This window comes from Acanthopagrus latus, chromosome 24 (assembly GCF_904848185.1).
Source record: "Acanthopagrus latus isolate v.2019 chromosome 24, fAcaLat1.1, whole genome shotgun sequence".
NCBI classification, from domain to species: domain Eukaryota; kingdom Metazoa; phylum Chordata; class Actinopteri; order Spariformes; family Sparidae; genus Acanthopagrus; species Acanthopagrus latus.
Window position 1 is genome coordinate 7,191,817 of NC_051062.1, and position 23,706 is coordinate 7,215,522.

General features: G+C 43.8%; 2 protein-coding genes across 12 annotated transcripts in view; both read left to right on the plus strand.

Annotated features, from left to right (window-relative positions):
- Positions 1-3,963, plus strand: part of LOC119014996 (R3H domain-containing protein 1) — a 46,190-nt gene extending 42,227 nt beyond the window's left edge. For 5 of the 10 annotated variants that reach the window (XM_037090487.1, XM_037090488.1, XM_037090492.1 and 2 more), the window contains 3 exons: positions 1,253-1,350; positions 1,557-1,641; positions 2,583-3,963. In XM_037090487.1, the coding sequence (XP_036946382.1) occupies positions 1,253-1,350; positions 1,557-1,641; positions 2,583-2,902 (503 nt within the window). In that variant the 3' untranslated portion in view covers positions 2,903-3,963. Of the gene's footprint in view, positions 1-1,252; positions 1,351-1,486; positions 1,642-2,582 lie in introns of those variants that run through there. The other 5 variants (XM_037090493.1, XM_037090486.1, XR_005073137.1 and 2 more) reach the window with 5 other exon arrangements.
- A 256-nt stretch (positions 3,964-4,219) lies between these two features.
- Positions 4,220-7,570, plus strand: LOC119014999. Of its 2 annotated transcripts, none has more exons than XM_037090499.1 (3): positions 4,220-4,609; positions 5,822-5,928; positions 6,025-7,570. In XM_037090499.1, the coding sequence occupies exons 1-3, from the start codon at positions 4,411-4,413 to the stop codon at positions 7,351-7,353; spliced, it is 1,635 nt and encodes a 544-aa protein (XP_036946394.1). In that variant the 5' UTR covers positions 4,220-4,410; the 3' UTR covers positions 7,354-7,570. The 2 variants fall into 2 exon arrangements, with proteins under 2 accessions (XP_036946394.1, XP_036946395.1); XM_037090500.1 differs by having other exon boundaries at positions 4,222-4,609; positions 5,834-5,928.
- Positions 7,571-23,706: the final 16,136 nt, after the last annotated feature.

The following is a 23,706-nucleotide window of genomic DNA, read 5'->3' on the forward strand; positions in this document are numbered from 1 at the left end:
ACCGTTGCAAAAACGTAATTTTATATTTTGTTCATCAGTCTGGAAATTGGAGGTGATTTCTGATTGAGGCTGTTTTGATTGCTGCTATGATTATTTGCTGCTAGCATGGTAGGGAAGCACTGGGAGAACAGTAAGCAGACTCTAAAGTAGTTTACACAGTTTTGGTTAAATATTTAGTTACATGAACCTTAATAATATATACTTACATTAACATTTGCTTGCAGCCTAGCCCTCATGGTAGGCAGCTAGCTAAAAGCTGCCAGAGAAGAAGTAGCTAAAATAACTTGGCTATAACTTGGGATAACTTGTTCATTTCTATAGTGCATGTCTAACTGTGCCCTTAAATTTTTTAACTCAGAGTGGTCATAAAATATTAAACCTAAAGCCCTGAGCTAAATTTAATATTTATATAGCTTGCTGACTTACTAATTAGCATTAACCAACTTATAGCATGCTTTTAAACTGAGATTTAGCACGCTATGTTCAGCACATGGCATGTCTTAATTTATACACAGTCATAATTGATGTTTGTAAAAGGAACTGACCTTATAACCTAAATAAAACACAATTGGCAAGTTAGTTTGGGCTTTTGCTTGCAAAAGATGGCGAGGTTGCAAGCTTGTAAAAGCCCAGACTAACTTACTAACTGGAATTCATAAAAGTTCACTTCGCTAGTTAGCTGCAAGAAGCCAGTGAGCAGCAGTTTTGACACGTGGCCAATTCTTACAAATTACTCCTTTAACTTCTCTTGTATCAGAATTCAGAAGATTATTAATATTTTATTTAATCGGGTAATAATTCATAAATCAACAACCGCGTCGGCTGTGCAAAGTTTGCCGTATGATTTCCACCTAATGTGAGCTTTGTGTAAACAGAAATTAATTACATGGCAATATATTGTAGATATTTTTCTTAGTTCATTTGCTCGTGCACCTCTGATGGTGTGTTATTATTTTTTTTTTTTTCGTTTTTTTTTTCTTCAAGTCACATCAGTCATGTTCATGCGTCACAAACTAATAAGATAATTGGATCTCGCAGATCATCGCAGAGGATTTAGCAGGGAAAGGGAATGGAGTCAATTACTTATTTGTTATTTAGAATTCCTAGACAGAATGTAACACACTCAGCTTGCAAAACATGTGGAGCCACAAATATAACTCCATATAAACTCACACTTGATGTTCAGTTTGTTTGTTTTTACTTATGTGAAAATTCACTTTTTGATGATTTTGTGTTTTGTGAACACTTCTAGGTGAGGCACACTACTCTCTACTGGGTCAGCCTCTGCAGTACAAACCCGCCATCAGACCTCCGCTGATACACACTGCCCACATGGTGGCCAAACACCAGGTCAGACACACACACACAAAAACACTGTTTACACCAGATTTGTAATAAAGATTTTAAAGTCTTCAGTGCTTCAAACCAGTACACAAGATGCTTGTCAGGGAATCATTGGGTTATCTGACTTATATTACATTTTCAGGTCAGCAGACATCCCTCCCTGCCTTCCACAAAAAAAAACAGAAGCTGACGGTTATCCTCTGTCTCCTCAGGGTCCACTGGGGGTTTGGCGTAGCGGTCATGGGAGGAAGGCCAGCAGAAAACCTCTGTCTTCAGATCTCAGTGTAGGTGAAGCAGGTAATAGGAAGTCCAGAGGGAGGCTTGAGTTTAGTGAACCTCGAGTTAACAGCAGTCATGACCAAAATTTGACCTTCGTTCTACAGAGAAGCACAACATTTAAATCGAGTGCCTCATGAAGTAGTTTTGTGTGGGAGTTTAGGCAATTAGCTGCTCAAAACATGCAGTCGTGAGTGAAACATCCGGCCTTAAGATGTCGATCATAAAAGGAAACTCTCATTCAGATTCATCACCTGATAAAGTCAGCTGCTGTGTAGCCTATTTAGCAGATTAACTGGAATAACATCAGGGTTTTTTAAATTTTTTTTTTTTTTTATTGTGTCAAAATATGCTTGCTGTGCTCCGTAACTGTGGAGGAAAGCGTGTGTTTAGTGAATGTAAGCAGAATAAATTACAGACGGGGCAGAATTCACACCTGGCAGTGGAACCTGCAGCCCCGGCGGTATTGTGCCGAAAGAAATGTGCTGATTATTTCAAATATGGCGTCGAATTTATTTATTTATTTTATTTTTTTCTGCACCCGCCGAGATATTTTCTGCATTATTCAGGTGTTCTTGTCAACAATCCCACTAGTACAATCAACCAGAAGGGGTTTCGGCGCATCAATGGAAAGTTCAGCATCACCGCGCTGTCTGTAAAATGTCACGCTTTCTGGAAGTCAGAAAAGCAGCCTTATTTTTAGGCTGACAATCATGCATTGTTGATAATGTAACCTATCAGGAAACGGTAGAAGCATCAAATTCGAGTTCCGTTTTGACGGAATTGTGTTGGAGCGCCGGCGCCAGGTTTGACCGTCCTTTGTTCCACCTAAAGCTTTACAGCTGACAGCAGCAGTTTGTTGAAGCCTCCCGATGGTGCAGGTCTGATTTTTCCTTTCACCCATGACAGTTGTTTTATTTACTGGCTCGGCTGCTCACAGTGCTGTCTGTGTGTGTCTGCAGTGAGCAGTCAGATCCTGGAAGTGACAGATCCTCCGGAGGGGATCAGCTGTACAGACTCCCACCACCTCCTGGCAGAGCTCTGCAAAGGGGGCGAATTGATCCAGCGGCTGTCGGACCATCGGCCCCGGCTGTGCAACACGACCAGAGACGCTCCCAGCAGGGACCTGGCCTCATCGTACTCCATCTTCGCCATGCTACCCTCCAGATTTTCTGCCCCAAGCACCACGTTTCACCACATCGGCCCCCGGGCCACCTTTAAACTCCGAACTAGTGCCAGACACAGAGGGGAGCTGTGTGACTCGGACAAAGCCGGCTCATAGCTGCTAAGATCTTGGCGCACCGAAGGAGCGCCACGTGTACGCACATCCAACCACCTGCCTCTGCTGCCTCAGTCGGGACTGTCTCGGTTTTAGTCCCAGACTCTGTCCAAATCAAAAACCGTATCCAATGTTTGAAGAATGAATGTTCACTTTTATTTAGTTTTAGTTAATTTTATCTTTTTTTTTTTTTTCTGGCCAACAGGTCTGTGCAGGGTGGAAACTGAGCACCACCTACCAGTTTGGTTTTTGTTTGTGAGACGCGTCCACGGCTGCTGAGGCCCTCCCCCCTCCCATCTCTCTTCCTCCCCTAAAAAAAATCTAGTTTGCTGTTAGAAAGTGTTTGGAAAGCTTTGGGATTCATTCGCCAGCTGTTTTATTAATTGCAGGTTGTGCACGTGTGACAGCATCATACGTATACGCATAACCTGCTTGTTTCTGGTTCAAGAATGTTTATGAGAATTAGACTTGTTTCAGCTGGGTCTCTGTCTCATGTCATCACAATCAAACTGAGCATCCATATCAAAGCAATTTTATTTAATTCAGCGTTCAATCCATCCTCCCGTCATGTGTGTCCTAGCTTGATCCCAGCCCACTAAAACAGAGCATTATTTAGGTACACAAGAACAGGTTCCTCCTCTTGTTTTACTCTTGTACAATGTGAGCCCATACAATAATCAACACTGAATAATAGATATACTACCTGAAATATTTAAAGTCACTTTTATACACAGTGAATGTTGGATTTGCACTGAAGTGATGAAGGAGATGGAGATTTGATTGGTATAGGACCCCCCGGGCCTGGATTTTTCTTTTATTTACCCCCCTCGTACCTGTTTGTTGCACTCGGCCAGGCCACTTTCTTTTATATTTAATTAAAATGTTTATATGCACAAGAAAAATGCAATCGAGTTTGTCCATCTACTTGGCTTCTTTTCTTTCTTTCTTTTTTTTTGGTTTTTGATTTGTTGGTGGAGTTGGAGGAGGAGTTCAGTGTCTGGTGTGGCATTTTCTTTCTTTCTTTCTTTTTCTTTTGTTTGACTCTAATAAATGTTTGCACCACACGTGTTGACATAACTTTTTCCAGCAATTATCCAGTCAGCAAACCAAGGGGTCTAGTCTAGTGTAGTGTGTGTATGTGAAAGAAGCAACAGATGAGGCAACTCTTTGGATAATGTTGCCGTGGAATTTGTATCTGTGCCTTTTGGGCATTGCAGACATATTTGCTCTGCTTAGTAGCCTAATTTCCAGCAGCATAAATTAGCCATTTTGAATAAAACCCCTCCTGAGTGAAATGTAGAGAAACAGAGACACCTAGTGGACAGACAGTGATACTACAACACGAAACAAACCACACGGGAAGAGTGAAAACGAAACAGAAACACAACTGTTAAGGTAACTTGTGTTTACAGTAATGGCGTCGTTGGCGTGGTGTGGGAGAGAAACGCGCGTTAACTCTTAGCCAAAAAAAGAAAAAAGTGTTTCGCTCGGCTTCGTCTGTCGCAGCCGTGATGGAGAACGACGACCTGGATAAAGGCAGGACGGTGGTTGTGTCCGGTGTGCCCGACGCTTTACCTCTCAGCAGGATGGTCGACAAGCTCACCATCCACTTCCAGACCCGCAGGAGGAGCCGTGGGGGGGACGTCGAGGCGGTCAGGTACCCCACCAACCTGGACGGGGTCGCGTTTGTCATTTTTGACGAAGCTAAAGGTAAACTAGCTGGTTGTAGCTAAACACAGGCTACATAACAAGATAATGATTGTAAAGTGTGTGTTTGGTAAATTGTCCCTTGTATGCGGAACACAAGTTAATAAGTTAACAACAAACAAGTTCAAATGTTTGTTGTTAACGCGCCAAACTCCATTTGAAATTTGACCAATTTTTAGGTCAACTCCGCCGAACTCCATTTAAAAAATGACAATTTTTAGGTCGACTTCCTTATCCAGTAGCCCTACTTTGTGCTCGCTATATTATCAACTGTAGCACTACATTCCAGTCACAGAGCAAACCATGAAGAAGTGTAAGCACTTGCTGCTGCTGCTCAATAACCTTAAACACTTCAAACCGTAATTTTGAAAACATATTCAGTATGCAGCACAATTACAAATATTTTCAACCCGATTCCTGCTGTACACCAAAGTGGTAGCAGGAAATAACATATCTCTTAGCTCAGTTAAAATAAACAAACAAATAAAACTTAGGGCATTGCTTGTATTGAATAACATAAAGAATTGCAGAAAAAGGTGATTCTGCCCATCTATAATTATAAAATTATGACTTCATGGCTTCTGTACATGAAATACTACATATATAGAATATTGGCTGATATATTTAATATGTACAGAGTTTCCTAAAGAAAAGGGGGCTAAGACGTCGTACATGTATTCCAGCTGGAACAGCAAACACAATCACAAACTGGCCGTAGATGTTGAAATTGTTTTAGCGTGCAACAGACGGAGCATTTTTCCATCCAGATGGTCAGAAGCATCTTGGTTTTTTCAAATGAAGTTGACTATTTATTTCTGAGGAGATGCTTATTAGCCGTGACTCGATTGTAGTGATATGCCATAGGCACAAACCTGATCAGTGAATTGAAAACACATTAAGTCAACTGTACTGCACACCTTTTGTTAAACACATCTCCGGTTTTTATACAATAATTGGCTCCCGTGGGGCCGGATTGTGGCTCCCGTAGGACCCACTTATTCACGGTAAATCAAACGTTTATTTACACGAAGTGCTGCCTGGTTGTATGCCGAGCTGATGAATGGTTTAATTTATCACGCCATCAGAGTTGTGTTCTGTCACGAGCAAGCCGGCGTCAGACAATAATGAGTGGAGTCTGTGCACGCTCTGTGACGAGAAATAACAAGCATCATTATAATGTTGACATGGGTGGAGACCAAAGCAAGAACAGTACAGTCCTCTTGGCAGATGCAGCGAGGGTGACGCGAAACGAGCGGCAGATCATGGTGGACGATGAGTTTCCAGAGGAGTACCTTCTCACTGTGTACCCCTTCACCAGAGACGTAAGTGTGGCCATCATGGCGCCGAAATAATCTCTCTCTCACCAGAATCTTGCATTTGTATCCGATGATGTAAGACGCTGTGCTCTTGTGCTGCAGGTGTTCTTCTACGTCAGCAGCGCCACGGTTAATCTCTCGGTGTTTGGCAGAGATCAAGCATCGCTGATACAGCGTCTGCGGTCAGCTCACAGGTCGCTACGTTTCCGGCCTTTGCCCGGGGAGAGCATCACTGCGATCGAGGGGCCTTTCACGGCCATCCAGGCCCTGAGACAGGACCTCATCCGCAGGGCCAGCCGGGTTAAATCCAGAGTCCCAGCCCAAACTGCTGCTAAACTCAAAGAAGCTCCTCTTAATCCGAGGGTAATATCTCACCGCGAGTCTGTCAGCCCTGTAAGCTGCGGTGGTTCTAAAGCTAAGCTGGAGCCAGCGAGCTCGAACAGCTTATCAACACCGCCGCAGACCACAGGTGAGGCAACTGAAGTCCTGCTCTCAAATGCAAAAACTCAAAACGGTTACTCGAGGCGAAACATTTCCTCGCCTGTACGGAGCTTTTGTAACCCAGACAGTTACGAAGAGCAGCAGAGAGCTCGGTCCAGGCACCGAGTACTGACAGAATACAGAACCGAGAGCGCGAAGGCCAACCCCAGACAGGTGGTCGGAGAGGAGATCAGTGCAGGGATTAGATCCTCCTTATCAGGCCCGGACCTGCTCCCTGCAGAGGATATATCAATGAAGCAGCAAAGAGAAGACGGTATTTCACAAAAACGCACCCGACCAGACAGGGCTTCAACACCCAAGATCAGAGGAGAGAATCATTTGGGCTCCGGCTACAGCCGCACAGACTATCTGAAGGAATCCGATCAGAGCAGCTCAGCCGTCACTGCAAAGCCTCCCCGGACTAGACTTAAAGATGTCTCGAAGTCCTCCAACAGCGGTTCGAAGGGTACAGAAGCGCTGTCTGCAGTCTGTCCACAGAATCAAGAGGATATGTGCATCTGGGTCGACTCCTACACATTCAGATACATACAAAAGTTCGATAAAGATAATTTGGACATGTGTTTGAGTGGTCTTGAGGTGTCCGCTAAGTGTGTTGAAGGAACTGACCTCATGCAGATCATGTTTACTGCGAAGCAAACCTCCCAGACCAGCTCAAGGATCCAGCAGGCCTCGCAAGACCTCTGCGCTTTGGTGGACTCAACGCAGTCCACATTAAGAGTGTATCAGGTCAACTTAAACAAGAAGGTGCTGTCTGACAAGCAGAAACTGAACGACATCTGCAAAAATTCAAATACTCTATATGACGATGTGCTTTACATGTTTGAAGATTCATGCATAAAAGTGATCGGCCCTTCAATTTCCAGTTTCCTGTTCTGTAGGACAGTGGAGGACAGAGTTGCTAAGCTCAAAGACAGATCACTGACAGTGTAGTATGGAGAAGAATTAACGAGTGTACTTTTATGAGTGACCACATGGTGGTGCCGTTGTGCTGTTTTTTTTAAACTATTTGCATCAGAAGTCAAGAGCTACATTAGGCACAAATGTGCCACCTGTATTACTTCTAATTAGAAGTATAGATGGTACAACTGCTGTGTCTGTTAAATCTGCCTCAGAGGACTGAATGTATAAAGAAATCATCTTCCAGTGATTCTGCTTCCTCTGTCTGTCTTTCTACGATGACGCCTCCCCTTTTGTTTGTGCGTGCATTAATAATTATGCCTTCAAACAGCAGGTCTTAATCCAAAGGATGTTCTCACAGCAGTAGAGATGAGTCTTAATTAACCTCCTCGCGTCGTAATTACAAAAGATAGGCTTCTAATTAAAAACAAAAACACAAAAATAAGATGACAGACGCCAACCTGTCTCGTATAATCACAGCTTCACGTCCTCTTGTCCTGAGAATCTTTTATTCGCCATCACATAAACCTGGGTCTGATTTATTGGGGTCTTTTTATTAATGTGGTGACTTGTTAGCAGGAGATTCCTCTTTAATACACATACTGCTGTCTTTTTAGTTGATCATCAATCAGGAAGTGGTGAAATGAGAAGAAATGATTGGTCAGATTCTAATGTTCGTACCACTCGCAGCCTGGAACAGAGCGAGATGTGAAGCTTGAGGAGAACGGACCACCGTGTGAAGATGGTATTGAGTTTTAAAGACCCCCTCCAGACGTCCAGATGTTTCACAGACGTACAAAAAAATAACTCGCTTTGAATGCTAATTTGCGTCTGACTTTCATGTAGTCCTTCGCCATCACTGAATAAATACAGAATACAAGAATGTGTCCTACTACACCTTAAAATCCGAGTGTTCTTACCTGAGATATCAAGTTTCCACATCGGACTACGTGTTGTATATTAAACACTCTAAGTTAATTGACAATTTTTTGAGGAAGGCCCAAATATCTGTTTTCAGCTATTTTTTGACTCAGTTGTGATAACCATAAACCCAAGTTTTGCTGTGGTCACAATCATGGAATGAAATTGGACAGTAGGGGGCGGTATGACACCTTCTCCCGTTCGGACAACTGTTTAAAAATAGAGACACTAGCTGCCATAGCTCTGCTCAGTGACGCTATTACGGAGGCCGGGTTTGGCAAGCAGGGTGCAGATTGGCAGGCAAATGATGTCAGTTGGATGTCCCATTATGCTCCCTCTCCCCTCCACACACACAGCGCTGCACCTTCTCCGAGGGAAATACTGATCAGTCCATGCGACGTGAAATCGTGTTGTGTGGAGAGCGTTTTTTTTCTGTCCTCGTCTGCGATTATTCAAATGAGCTCGCTCCACAGCCTTGATAATTGATTCATTATATTAAAAAAAAGGGTGGTGGGGGGGGAGCAACACCACCATAATGAACACACAAACATAGACAATCACTCATCTCCCAGACACACACACACACACACACACACTCTGGGTTGTTACCATAGGAACATAGTGGAAGAGGTTGCTGAGCTGCAGCATCAGGCGTCGTTATGGGAAGCTCTCGAATACAATGAAAACATCCAGGAGGAAGGAGGAATTACATTTTGAGGAAGAAGAACCCTTGATCAAAGATGAGCAGAGGAGGCAGCGCTGCCTCTTAACACCCAGACCTCTCTCTGCCGCCCCTTTGATAGCACCTCGTGAACAATTACCCATTATTTGGGTGGGGGCTTGAGTTATTGTGGTAAAACAAAAGGAGGGTCAACAAGCAGAAAGCATGAATTATTTTTCCTGAAATGGTCCTTACAGCGGTCCTCCATTTCATCTCTTTTCATTCTTTCTCATCATCATGCATTAAGTATAATTAGGCAATTTCATTTTTGAATATATTAAACATGTATGACTTTCAGATGGAGGTCAAAAACAGCGGCAGGCCAGAGAAGAAAGCCTGAGTGCTTTCCTCAAGGTTGTTCATCTGGCCAGTGAACGGGGTCTGCCGGGGATCAAACCTGTGGTACGACCTTGGTTGGATTACTGAGCAGCGGGCCTACCGGGCACAGGCCGGGGTCTTTGGAGCGGCTGTTGACATTTCTTGATGGGAATCCATTAACGCACAAAGAGAGGCGTGGCCGCAAAGGATGCAGAGTGACCACAAATAGACGCAAAACAGCCACGCAGAGATTAAAAACACCTGAAAAGAGACACTTAACCCACACAGAGGGAAGCAAAAACTCCAAATAAACACAAAACTAAGAAGAGACACAACGTAACCACAAGACAATGGAACAAACAAACACAAAAATGAGCAGAAAAGGCACAAGACAACTACAAAGAGTTGAAATATAACTACAAATTGGGATGCAAAACAGATGACTACAAACAAGTAAAGTGACAAAAATGCACCACAAAGAGATGCAAAATAACCAAACTGAGACACTGAGAGTTGAAGAATGACTACAAAAGAGACGCAAAACATCTACGAAGAGACGCAACATGACCACAAACAGAGATACAAAATGCTTACAAAAAACACAAAATTACCTCACAGACACAGGAAGTGACCACAATGTGACGCAGAGATACAAAAAGTACTAAAAACAACAGCACAAATGATTACAGAGACAGAAAACAACTAGGAATTGATACAAAACATGCACAAAGAGACATGAAAATGCATCAAAGAGACACAAAATGATGACAGAAGACTGCAGAGGGAGGCACAGCAAGCAAACACCGTCCATTGTTTTTCACGCCGCCTATCACCCAGACCACCCATTGTTGTTAGTGTACGCTGGTGCCATGCAGTCATGTTGAGGCACACACATCCTGGAGGTCAGAGGTCATGCAGACGTGCAGCAGGCCTGCAAGCATCATTCTTCTCCACAGTCAGGAATGGGCCGCTGGTGATGAATAGTCTTCTCCAGGCAGTGTGTGTGTGTGTGTGTGTGTGTGTGGGTTCACGTCGCAGTCACAAATTGCGTCTTAATGATTCTCTTTACAGATCATCACCCTGCGCAGGACGGGGGGAGGAGAGTGTAGAGGGATATGAGCTGTACCCTCCCCACTGCTCTGCCTAAATGCAGCGTGGGTATCGGGGGGATGGGAGTCGTGATGGAAGAGGGTCGTAGAAGAAATTGGGGGTGACCGACCAAGAAAACGTTTTTTAAAATAAAAAAAAACGGCACGTTAGCCGTGGAGAATGGATGAATGATGTTTAATTGGTCTCACAACATGTGACCCGTAATGTAAACAGAGCAAACCCCCTTGAATTTTTACAAAAGTGAGCCATGTGTGACTAATGGTTAATGTGTAAAGTGGGCATCCTCACAGAAGACGGATGGAAGCAATCTCAACAACCTCTCTGCCCGTGAGTTTCCTGCCTCACACGCTCACCTGACCTTGCACACCTGTCCCTCATTCCTGTCTCCACACCTGCATCTCATTAACCCGGTTAGCTCCACACTATACATACCTGCCTGTCAGATCAGCAGACAGTGTGTTTTTAGAAACAAATGCGCAAATACAATGCAGGTTTTTTCAATTTTTAAGCTGCGTCCCTGTAAATAATAATAACTTTTTCAGTCGACGTGTGAACAGCAGTCACTTTGAGACACAGACGCACCCTTCGAGCTCTGATCCTGTGCACATTGTGACCATTTTGTCGCCGCAGGCCAGACATCCACTGGCGTCCCTGAGGGGACGGCTCTTTTCATAATAAGATAATCTAATGATATTTTAGTGTAATTCAATTTTAAATAACTGCTGTCTGTGTAATGTCATCAACAACACATTCTCCCATATAATTCAAAGCACAGTGTGGACTTTGCCTGTTAATTTTTTTTTTCCTTTCATGGATTCAAATTAATTAAGAGTTAAATTAAAATATTTCCCGTCCCTTGGCATTTAATATCCGCAGCGGGAGGAAGGCGCCGCAGATCTACTGTTGGCGAAGGACTTGTTGTTTCAGGGTGTAATTCATTATTAATCATCATGTTTTGTTTTGTACTAACTGCTGTGAGTCTAATTGAGGACACAGCTCCCTGCATACAGTATCATTTCAGCCCTGTTTTGATCATGTGTGATGAATGTTTTCCTGTCTGTGTTGAGTGGTACGCAGCAGTTGTGTGAGCAAATTAATCTCGGAACAACGTTATCACGGCTAAAGCCACGTAAACAACACCCCAGATGCAATATAAGCGGAATCGCCCTTTTAATTTCCTGACCTGCTGCATACAGGCGGCACACATCATCTGCTCCGTCTTCCTCCCCCTCTCGCGTTACAGCGCCCCATCTGCACAACTTCCACTCACGAGGCGATCCCGGAAGTGTCAGTATAATTATCGGTCCCTCCTCTGACCGTTTTGAAAAAAGCTCACAGTTAGCGGGGTGTGAAGAGGAAATGTGATTGCCTGTTAAAGCTCGACACCGCGGCGCTCGACACGTGGAAGCCACATGTGGCCTCCCCTGAATTTAGAACTATTATTTTGCACTTAGATATTTAAAGACGGGGGGTGCAGGTGAGGCACTGGTCGATGCCCGGGCCCTAACAATAGATTATTAAAACAAGTGTGATGTATACTCGACAGGCGCCTACAGTGTGATCCCGGTTTTCAACAAATGGTGGAAGCTCTTTGTCTGTGTCGTCTGCGAGATAGAAATCACTGTATCAAGGAAATAAAACCTTTGTGGAGGAAGTATAAGATATGGTCTCAGACACAGGATTAATGGCCACCCTGTTTCAGTGTCTGATGTGATCGTCTGCGGCCGATCCGAAATATCGTATGATTGGTTATGCTCGCCTTGTGGGAGAGCTTCTCAATTTCAGCCCTCATCTCTCAGCTCCATTAGCTGACAAAAGATACCAGAGGCCGAGGAGAGGCACATTTCTCATGTGGCATGACACGACATCAAGATTTGTGGGTCTCTGTTATTATTTGAGGCACTCTGTCATGTTTTCAAACTGCATATGGATGTGTCCAGGAGGTGAAAATACTCCAGGAATAGGTCGAACATTTCAGATTCGTGTGAAAGCACCTGCACGGTTTAATGGCCTGGACACTTTCCAAATTGAAGCCGCCACAGAAATGGCATGGGTGGCTCCATCTCGTATTCTGCCTGCCATTACACATGCTGCACTGACCATGATAGGACCCCAGGTTGATAATAAAAATCTGGGACACTGTGAAGGTTCAGATCGCGTAATCGGCCAGTTCAATTACACGGTGTAAAGGCCTGCAGTGAGCTGGACCCAAGAAAGTGAGAACTTTGCCAGTTTTCCATCTGTGACAGCCAAAGAGAGAGCTCCAGTTCCCCTTGACAAAGGGAAGATTTACATAATTATCCTGGGAACAGATAACATTAAATGAATCCCTTTAGGATTCTTTCCTCGCTCCATCCACACCAGTGTTATCAGTCTGCTCTAGGTTTGTCCGGACTAAGGGGGCAGATGGAGACGAGAGAGGCAGCGGCGTGTAAGAAAAGGTTGTGAATACATCAACGGCCCACTGAGCCAACAGGATGTGCCAGCATGGGTGTGTTTGCACATGCAGGTGTGTGTGGGATGAGTGCATTTGTATGCCGTCGGCATCAGAAATCAGTCGTGTGATGAAGATGAATGGCGCCGGCTTTGAGTGAAATGTTAATGCTCAGACAAAGGACGAGCAATACATCTAATCCCAAACACAGAATATGCAAACCAAGATACCGGTCATCACAGGTCAGTGGGTCATAGCTCCATATAGAAGAATATACAATGCATTCTGATTATATTAATGCAGATGTATATATAGATTTTTGGTATGTATGTTTAATGTATTAAATTAATGGAGGAGTGACTTTGTCTGCAAATACATGAGTGTAGATCAATGCTGGAATGTGTAGCTGTGATATGCCTGCTTAAAGGGGCAATATGTAAGAATTTAACTAAAACTGTAAACATAATGTGAATCGATAGCAGTTTTGACATTATGATCTCTATGTATTGTGTTGCAGTGATCACTACTGAAGTTAGCATTGCTAACCAGCTCGCCCTGAGCCTGTCTGGATCCAAAGCTCCTGTGCAAGCGGTATAAACACCAACAGTTCCCTGGTGAGTGAGCTCCAAGTCCAGAGCACGAGCTGCACAGTTGGCTAACCAGCTACAGTTGGCACTGTTAGCAGTTACTCTGGTGATAAGCTGCCACATGTTTGTTTTGAGGATGAATTTGATATTCCTAAATATTGCACCTTAAAGTACACTGTGATACTGACACTGTGCTATTTAATTGGAAACAAGACCACACCCACCTTTAGCATTTTCATAGTAGTAATGTTGTTGGCAGCGGTAACGCAAAGACAACTGGATAGTTTTGTTTTCCTCTGAGTCACGACTACTGACAACACAGGCCAAAACGTGAGTGTATTCATTCATCTAGTCTCTGATGGAAAAAATGAAAGCAGATAAATGGTGCCAGCCTGACTAAATCACCACTCAGCCTTCCTTTGTGAAAGCTTTCATGCACGGTGGCAGACAAAATTGCATTGCAGAAGCGAGGTTTATGGGGAACCAATCGAAACGCAGGTGCCGTCATTATTCTGTGGTCATTACATTGTGCAATCAATGTTAACTTCATTATGATACATTAAATCTAAATCTAAAGTATTGCTACTTTTACTTGAGTAAAAGCTCGGGATATTGCTTCCACCGCTGGTGCAAACGCGCATCTTATTCACATCCAGACGTCTGCAGAAGGACTTCTATCTCTGCACAGAAAAGCAAACATCTTTTCATTAATTCAAAAAGCACTTAGACACAATGTCTCCTCATCTCCCAACCATAAAAACCAAACTCCTGAGAGGCTGGCCGCATACATGCTACTTAACCTCGGAGAGAGAGGAGGCACGCTGATTTGATTAGTCTTTAAAGTCTCCTGGAAATGTCAGCAAAATCATCAAAGCGGCCGTCTCCTTCATAAAGCCTTGATCAAAGGCATTCTCGACATACTGCGCCCTCTATATTGTTAGCTCACGGGTAAAATGTCTACATCTGCACAGCATTATTGGTTTTATGGGAGTTTTATAAGTGGAGACAGACCGAAATCAGGGAGAGACAAGTGACATTTCCCCCCTTTCAGCTACACCCTGGGCCCACCAACTCTCTGCTGCATTGGCAGTCGCGTCGCACACAAGTACTCTGTGTGTGATATCATCCTCGTTTTACAAGGAATTCGTCTTTGTTTGCACAGACCGCCTCTCCCGTACGTCAAATTAAATCACTTTCTCTGTGCATTATCACCTCCGCAAGATAAGGTGCATCTCTGCCCCAGCCTGAGGTCAAACAGAGCCAGTCCTCATCCACATTTAATACAAATGGTGGGTGGGTTTTTTTTTCCACCTCATCAGATAAAATGTTTAGTCAACATGAGATTATATTAATCACAATAAATCTACGAGAGGCCATGCGGGTCATAAATCATTCCTGCTCTCAATCAAAGCTTTATAATCTCACATAAACATCATTTTACGATCAAACACAAACCCTGTACACTACACGTCAGCGTAATTTAGTGTAGATGTGTGGGAATTGAAGTATTTGGCAATATTAACTTGAAAGCTCATATTGATACAACTATACTTCAGGCATAATTTGAACAACACTGGTGAATGCAATGGAAGGGGGGAGATGGAGTCCCACATTTAATGGCTGACTGTTATCAACACCTGTAAAGTCCCTGGGTAGAGTTTTCATCTAAACAAACGTATGTCTTTTTGCTGCGTGCCCATATTTAGTAATATTCTGTCTCGCACACTTGCACGTACGCGCTGCTGTTCTCGCCTAGACATATCCTTCATCTCACTCACTTCTCCAGAACAATGTAATTCTTTGTCATAGACACTGCATGTGGGGAAGAGATAGTGTTTATAAGACAAAAGGTGTACATGTGTGGGTGGGTGCAAGCGAGATTTATGAACTCCACAGCCTGTCATATTAATCTCACCTGACACATCATCTCATTAAAAACAATTACCTTTCAATTTGAGGCTGCGCGCCGCAACGTTTTTTACATCTAACCTTGGTTTTTATGTGGTGAATTACACGCACACACCTCCACTCCACCTGCTTTACCCTCAACACCCACCCGGCTCACAGCAGGCTGCTCAGACCTCAGGCCACTTCAGGAGATCAAAGAAATGTTTGGTATGAAACCCCCCCTCCGCCTCTCAAAGCCTCAAAATCCCAGCAGCACCATCCCAGTGGCTCACAGTAACCCCACAGCACACCTCTTGCTTTAGCTGCTCTTTCCCTTTCAGTGAGCATGAACAGAAGCCCTGAGCTATAAGAGGGTCTCAGTTTGATTTCCTTCCCATTCTTGCTTTATCACACTGATTCATGTATGAATTTTTGCTGGATGTTTCGTGTCTGTTCAGACATCCACATACATGAACCTCCACATATTCTCGTATCTGCATTCAGGAGTCCCATATTCCTGCAGATAAATGCGCACTCACAGATGCTGACACAATCACACCTCCTCCTCCCACACCCATCCCCCTCCTGAGCTCCCTCCATCAGTTTGGGCAGCACTATGGTTTGGCTTAGCGCGCCGCATCCTCGCCATGTCTGGTGCAGATTTCCAGGCCACAGTGCCGAGGCTTGCCAGTAGGCGAGGAGGGGGGGTTGTTGCAGGCTTAGCTGTGGAAGAGCTCCAAAGACCGCTTGAATATTGCCACGGTGCTGACAAAGAGAGGGGGGCTCGGAGCTATTGAGGCTCTGTGATGCTCTCATCTGACTCGGTGGCACACCACAGTGAGGATCCAGATGACAGAGGTGCATCACTTTATGGGTTCCTTAATACACAGCAGCTGAAACAGCAAGTAGATTAATGCAATATATTCATTTCCAGGTTTATACATTTATTTTGGGTTACTACTAGAGTATGTTTACATGCGATAACACTAAAAAAAACACATCAGTTTCACTGTGTTCCCCCTCTGTCTGAAATTCTCTGTTTTAGCTCCTGTCTCTTTAAGGCTCCCCTCCCAAATGCCCAGTCTCCTGTGATTGGTCAGCACCCACGGGCCTGAGCCAGCACCACTACAGAGCAGATGCGCTACATCGATGCAAATGTGCCAAACTTGCCATGAGACATAAATTATGAATGTGAGACGCCTGAACGAAGTGTGACGTCACAAAGTCACAGAATTAAAGGCGGGACTTTGGTAGGAGGCGATCCTGGTGGTTGTGGTTCAGGTTTCTGTGGGAGAGAGGCGCTGTGACCTTTCTAACCTCCAAAATCTTTTACATGCACAACCTACAGTCTATAAAACGCTGAAGGGAAGGGAGGAAAAAAAAACAAAAAAGAATATCAGGTCTCCTGTTACTTTGGCTGCATTCCATGTCAGCGTCCCAGCAACAAAATGTAAATCTTGAGCAAACCACTGACACGGTCAAAGTGCTAGATTAAACATTTAATAATTCAAAGTGTGTCTGCAGAAGAGTCTCGTCAGACAGTTCGCAGCTAACACAACACAGCGTACTTTAGCACATCATTGCCCTGTGGAGGCTCGTAAATCTCCCAGCAGCCATGTCTGGTACTCCCATATAGGTCTGCTGGAGAGGTAGCACATATATGGGCCAGAGAGATGGCCTGGTTGTTCACTATATTTAGCCAGAACACGACATTTCTGAGACAGTTACTTTAGTGTGGATGCAGAGGCCTGATTTAGAGTGTTAGAGGGCTAATGTGAAGCCACTAACTTGTATCAGCTGTTCATGTCAAATGGATCACTGGTCAGGTTACACGAAGCAGATAAATATGTACTTTTCTTGTATATTCATGAACTTGCTACCTACCTGCCTACGTTACGTGAATGGAAAAATGTTGCAAATGAATATTTTGTTTGCCAGTGAAATGAACACCCCCCATCTGACCCTGTTTCTGACTCCAGCAGTCATGCAGTCTGTGCTCCAAATCAGCGCCTGCTGTAATTTCCTCATGATCCTTGGAAGTGTGCGGCTGCTGTGTGAGGATGTGGTTTCTTTTATTTTCGCCATGCAGCGGACCCACCACAGTCACCCCGATGAGTCAGATCACATCACAGGGGGGCAGGGGGGGATCTGTGCTTGCGTGACGTGCGAGGTTGAGATGAGGGTGACAGCCAGGAAACAGCCTCGGGTGTCATCCAGCTCTTTATCGCAGTAATGAGAAATGAGGAGCTCCGTATGTGTTGCAGTAATTTCAGTGTCAGGACTGAAATCTGCCCCTCAGATCTGCATTAACGCACAAAGACTTACAGTCGACTACCGCTGTCAATCGGATCAAAAGCTGTGAGATATGTATTACTTGACTGATGGTGGTGTTGGTGTTCGACGTGTCACCGCGTAACGTTCAGGTGCCCCGTGGCTCCTGGAGGCCCTCAGCTGTGACTGAGAGATACTAGCTGATGTCTCTAAATGTATGACCAGAGGTATCGTGCATCTGATTATTGGGGGGGGCTCATTTTAGAATCAGAAGCAATTTGATCTCCTCATGAGGACGGACACTTACTTGATTCTGCCACATAAAACATATATTGATATTTATTTGTATTGACACATATATTGGCGTGAGGTCCCACACAACACATATCAGTGTTTAATATATCAAAACCAATTTATTCTGTCTGAATTAAGCAGGTTTGCGGTGTAAAAAATTTGCAATTTATGGATTTCACAATCAGGAAGTGACAGCCAAACAGTGGCGACAACACCAGAACTGTTATTACTGAAAATTGGCAAAAGAAAAAAAAAAGAAATTAATCTTTCCACTGTCATCGAATGATTTGACTCACAAATATCCTCTGCGTCTGTCGTGTAACTGACAGATATGATTATTGTCCCATCATGTGGTTTATCTTGAGGAGATGCTAATGAAGACATCATTTCACACGCCATTAATCCCCAAACATGCACGCACACACACACACGCACACAAAAAAACACACAAACACACACATATGCTCATATTTCCCTAAAGAATCAGGTCATCCCTAGAATGATTCATCCTTCAATCTATTAAACACTCACACACACTGAACATATTCACTGTTCCTCATTACATCAGTGTGTGTAGCCATGCCTGAACAGAACCTAATGACTGACGGGAGCCACTCGGCAGACTTACTGTACTCCGTCCGACGCGTCATCGCCTTTCTCCTCTGTCTGTGTGTGTGTGTGTGTGTGTGTGTGCGCGCTGTGCCCTGGCTGCCCTACAGTACATTCGGCGGAGGATATTAAGCTAATGGTTTATTAAAATAAAATGTCATGTGTTTGCCAAAGGGGGGAGGGAGGGAAAAAGAGCCGAGGCTTATTAGGATTCATTAGTGGGGTTCCAGTCGGTTACCACTGTTTCATGCACCAGAAACTCCGGAGTCTAAGAATGACTCTTTCTGTAATCTTGTCAATTTTACAAGTAGTGTGAGACAATCCCGTTGGCAGTTTACCTGTTAAATCAGACAGAGACATTTTGGCTCCGGCGCTTTATTTTAGCAGAACGATAGCAGGTGACTCATACAGCTTTTGGTAAAACGGTACTCCCTTGGAAGTTTCGGAAGATTAACCCTGGATAAGTCATGCTCATATTTACTGGCAGCGGAGATTAAAGGATCCTCAGCGATTTCATCACAGCAGCACACCGACCACAACAGAGTTTACATTAGGAAATTAACAAATCATGCATATGTAAAACAAGTGTGTGGTGTTAATTTCCCCTTGTGCATGCTTCATGTCGCTACATGAGGGCTTGAGCCACAAATGAGCAAACAGAGGGGTTCTGGAAACAGGAAGAAAGCAATTTTGTAAGATGTTTTTTTTTCATACTAAAAGGAATTTTGGAAGTCATCCCAGGTTTGTTTCAGTCCACACTCCATTCATATCATACCAGATCCAAAGAAATGCCACAACAGACAAAACGTACAGTACTAGAGGGATTTTGTAATACACGGACGTCACTGCCGTGTATTTTGAGAAACTGCACAGCAGTTATCAATTTAAATGCTGCAACAATTTATCCACAACGGCGTCACAACAACAGCAGTGATGTCACAACAGCAGTGTTATGGTGAAATTTGGGGAAAATAAGTGTTGCCATTTGAAAAGAATATCTAAAAATAAGTTATAGCATGAGCAATTGGTTGCACATCAACATCCCACCACCACATCTGTGTGCATGGAGCTGTGGAGCAACACTTGTCAAAGGTTTTGAATGTCACTATAGTTGTTGTTTTCGAGCCTTTTCAAAACCAAAACCAAAAAAAAATATATTAGCTCAATTATCTAGCCGGCTAAAGTAATTTCAGAAAGTTAAACTGTGTGTCGTCTTGAATGAGGGACTCTTTATTTACTTTATTTGCGTGAGAAGACATACATGCATGTATTCACACGCACTCTCACATACAGCATGTCAACAGGGGTCACTCGGCAGCTCAGCTGGTGTGAAATAACAGCTCTCCTTGTTCTGAAACTGGAGTACCTTCAGACCGAAGCCCCCTGCTGCTGTTAGGCAAAGATCAAGGCTGAGAACCCAGAGCGGGGGCAGTAAGTTAGGCAGAATTCTGCGAGAGGTCAAACTACCATCTGACATGTTGTGTTCAACTAGATGTATTTTATTTTAGAAAGGCACTTTGAGGATTTTATTTAGTCATAGCTGGGACACAAAGGACAGGGTAGTTAAAGGATGATTTAAAGATTAAGCCAATGTCAGTTTTTTTTTTCTCACTCATATAAAGAGCCTCAATTTCATTGGTACCAGGGACCAGATGGCAGCAAAATATTGATATTCTCATTCATCCCTGGTGCTTTCACTTGTTTCTGAATAAAGAACAAAAGACAACGTCCGTCGCTATTTCTCCCTGAACTGGTTTGAATCTGCCCTTAATTTCCCAGTCACGGTGACTAACCGTCGAGGAAATCCCTCTCAAACTGAACAAGTGAGCGTGTGCTGCGGTTTGCCCCAGCAGTAAATGTCAGTGCTCCGCTGATTGAATGCACGTCGACAGAGATAACTGTGGGGCAGCCTGCTGTCAGGGCAGAGGGAGAGCGGCCCAGTGACCTAGACTCGTCACACACCTCCAGCACTGCTGGCCCACTGGCCATAACAACAATCCACTTCAGACCTGGATCAGATTCTATTATTTGTTACTCACTCTTAATCATCTTGAGACCTGCTTGCCGATGACAAACAGATTTTCTTTTATCATAGTTGTTGCATGGCTGTTACCTGCAGTTGCCTAATATTTCTGGAAATTGTTGCGGCACTACGGCAAATCCCTCTCATTCGGCGCTCCAAGAAGAGAGCTTTTCCACACAGGATGAGTTATGTGCACCGGTGCGTGACCCAGACCTGAACTGTGCCGATTATTACCAACAGCGATGGGTGCTTTCCTTACAAAACACACGCAGATGTGAGTTTATCACTGGAAGCTACAGTGTTGCCACGTTGAGAAATTTTATGTATGAATAATTCAAATTATTTATCACTCTAAGACTAAACGCTGTTTTAAAGTCAGCAGCCCCTGTTTATTCTCAGGAGCTAACACGCTGAACTGCTTTGACAATACTGCACGGTAGACGTGTGCTGACCTAGTTGTGTAATAAAGCATTATGGGAATACAGACCAAGGTCATTCAGTATTTAGCTCAAACAGTATCGATGCCTATTAATTAACATGAAAGTGTAATCATTAAAGGTGCAGTTCTTAAGAATTTTAGTTGACAAAAAGAAAAAAGAAATAAAACTCAACAGAATGCAAAGCATATTGATACACTCTGTAGTTATAATGCTAACCAGCTAGCATCAAGCTCCCTCTCTGCTAACTGCACGGCTAACTGAGCTAACTAGCTAGCAGCAATGGCAGCTGTTCACTCCAATCATTTGCTGCCTTGTATTTGTTGTGTTACATTGCAGCATTAACATATAAAAGTACATCATTATTTGTTGCTGTTGAATGGAGTTTATCACCAGGACTCAGACTCTATTTGCCCTCAATGACTTGCATTTATACAGTTGTCACATATGTTCACTGAGCCGCTAGTAGCCCCTCACTTTCCAAGGGCATCTCTGCATTATTTTATTGTATGTGACAGGCAGTGAAGATGGTAGGCTGCTACGTACGTGGTGAAGAGGTTCCCAAGGGATATATACAGTACTTGAGCTTATTGACGTTTCACTCAAGGATACCTCAAGATCATCTCTGAAACAGAGCTGATGCCGAGCTGTTCTGTTGAGCCACACTTCTTTCAAAATAAGGGTCCTGCAGTGCTTTAGAAGATGGGCCTGCCTCTAAAGCCACCAGAGATAAACAAGAGCACAGTTGATGTTAATGTCCCTCATGGAAATTTACAAGATGCACAAGATGTTGACAGCACCACGTGACCAGAAACAGGTGGTACCCTCATTTCTATTCTGGGAGCCATGTACAGTATTTGGGCAACTGTCAGCTGATCCAGTTAACAGTAGGACAGTTAGACTGTGTGTGAACAATGGCAGAAAATAAAAAAGATTAACAAATTTGAAATGAATCTTAGCAGCAACAAAGATGATAATATTAACTGGGTGACGTTTTCCTTTAAGATGTTGCTGTGTGTCGTCAATCCGCACAGTCTCACTTTGGCCCAAATGTGTGGCTGCACCAAAGTGAGATTGGCAACGCTGCAGGCTATAGCAGAGTGCGGCACACACACACACACACACACACACACACACACACAAAGGCAGTCAGCCTGAATAAAACTGGAGAAGGGCGCAGGGGCACAGTGTGTAAACACCTCAGTTAATGTGGTTTTGCTCACTGTCTCCTTTCTTATGGCCCTCTCAATCTCAGCAAGACGAATGCATTTTCAAGAAAAAGACATTCAAACTAAGAATTTTAATGTTTCTAATATTAATGAGGTAATGGTACAAACTCAGAAATATGTGTTTTTTCCACAAGTGAATAAACAAGCTGTTGTCAGAGGAAAATAAGGTCCAGAACACTGTTTGAAGCTAGAAAGGTGGCAGGGTCCGCCACATGTAAACAGAGTAAATCAGTGCTGTCCTTTGAGGTCAGAAACACAAAACAAAAAGCACAAGATGACTGTTTTGCAACCCATCCAGGTAGACTCTTTCGATTCCGACAGAATTTGAATGAGGTCAAATGCATATGGTACAGAGATGGCAGCCAAATAGCAGTGCTATAGTGTGTAAAATCCCCCTGGCAGTGCTGCGTCCCGGAGGCAGAGCTCCCACACAACAGACGGGACTCCCACCACACAGCCTGCAGGGTGGAGCTGTCTCACTGTTAAAAAAAAAAAAAAGAAAAAGAAAAAACGCTGCCAGCAACACAGAGAGTCCAATCACTCCATCACAGAGGGGAGAGCTGATGCAGAACGCTGCTGTTTTCCCATTTTTCGTAAGAATTAGCGGTGATGCCGTGTTCGGGAGAGTAGCCTGAAGGCTGAGAGATGAGGTCTTGAGACCAGAAGGGTGCCTGATCACACAGAGAGAGACAGAAACATGTGAATGTGGTTCATTGTCAAGCCTGAAGGGAAATCCAGTTTTCATTTTACTCCTTTCTCTGTGTCTGCTCGGACGGGTCTGGATGGAAGCTAATGTGTTTTTTTCCGGCTGTGTACGCCACAATAAGTGTGTGTATCACTCACAGATAATGAGGGAATCCTCAGTGGAAACCACCGAAGCTGCTCACTGGAAAGGAGCAGCATCTGGTACTGGGTTCACCGGGTTTATTGGCTCTCCATGAGGGAGAAAATTCAAATTTGATTGCTGTAGAAGAAAATCATCAATGCGTGTGAATCAATCAATACCTGCTCTTAATGTTCAGCTTCAGGTTTGGTCTCTGTGAGAATTGAGTGAAATGTCTATAAAACATAAAGGATGATGATAATAAGATGTCCTGCTGTGACACCTTGAGATCAAATTTGACTCCATGTGAGTTACAGGTTTCCCTTTATTGTCCGTTAGCCCAGGATAAGCCTTGTGAAAGCATATTTTTTTATTGGGTTGATAATCTTTTACCAAACTCCTGTATGGTATAGTCATTGTATCGTTTCCTTTGCTCTTGCTCTGAGCGATGAAATGCCAAACAACTTCTTTTTGGCGTCCATGCTGCTCCCACATTCTGATATTAAACAAGTCGGAAGGAAAACCTCCCAACTTCTGAGAAGCATTATCGGACACGGTCAGTGTTTTTATGGATCCCACTGATTTTTTGTCACCCTAATCCAGCTGCCTCTAGCCAATCTCTCCCCTAGTGCCTGAACACACCAAACAAATAAACAGTGTCAACCAATCAGAGGCAGAGCGGGGATGGTTTTGGCAAGAAAAGCAGCGACGCCCCTAGAACT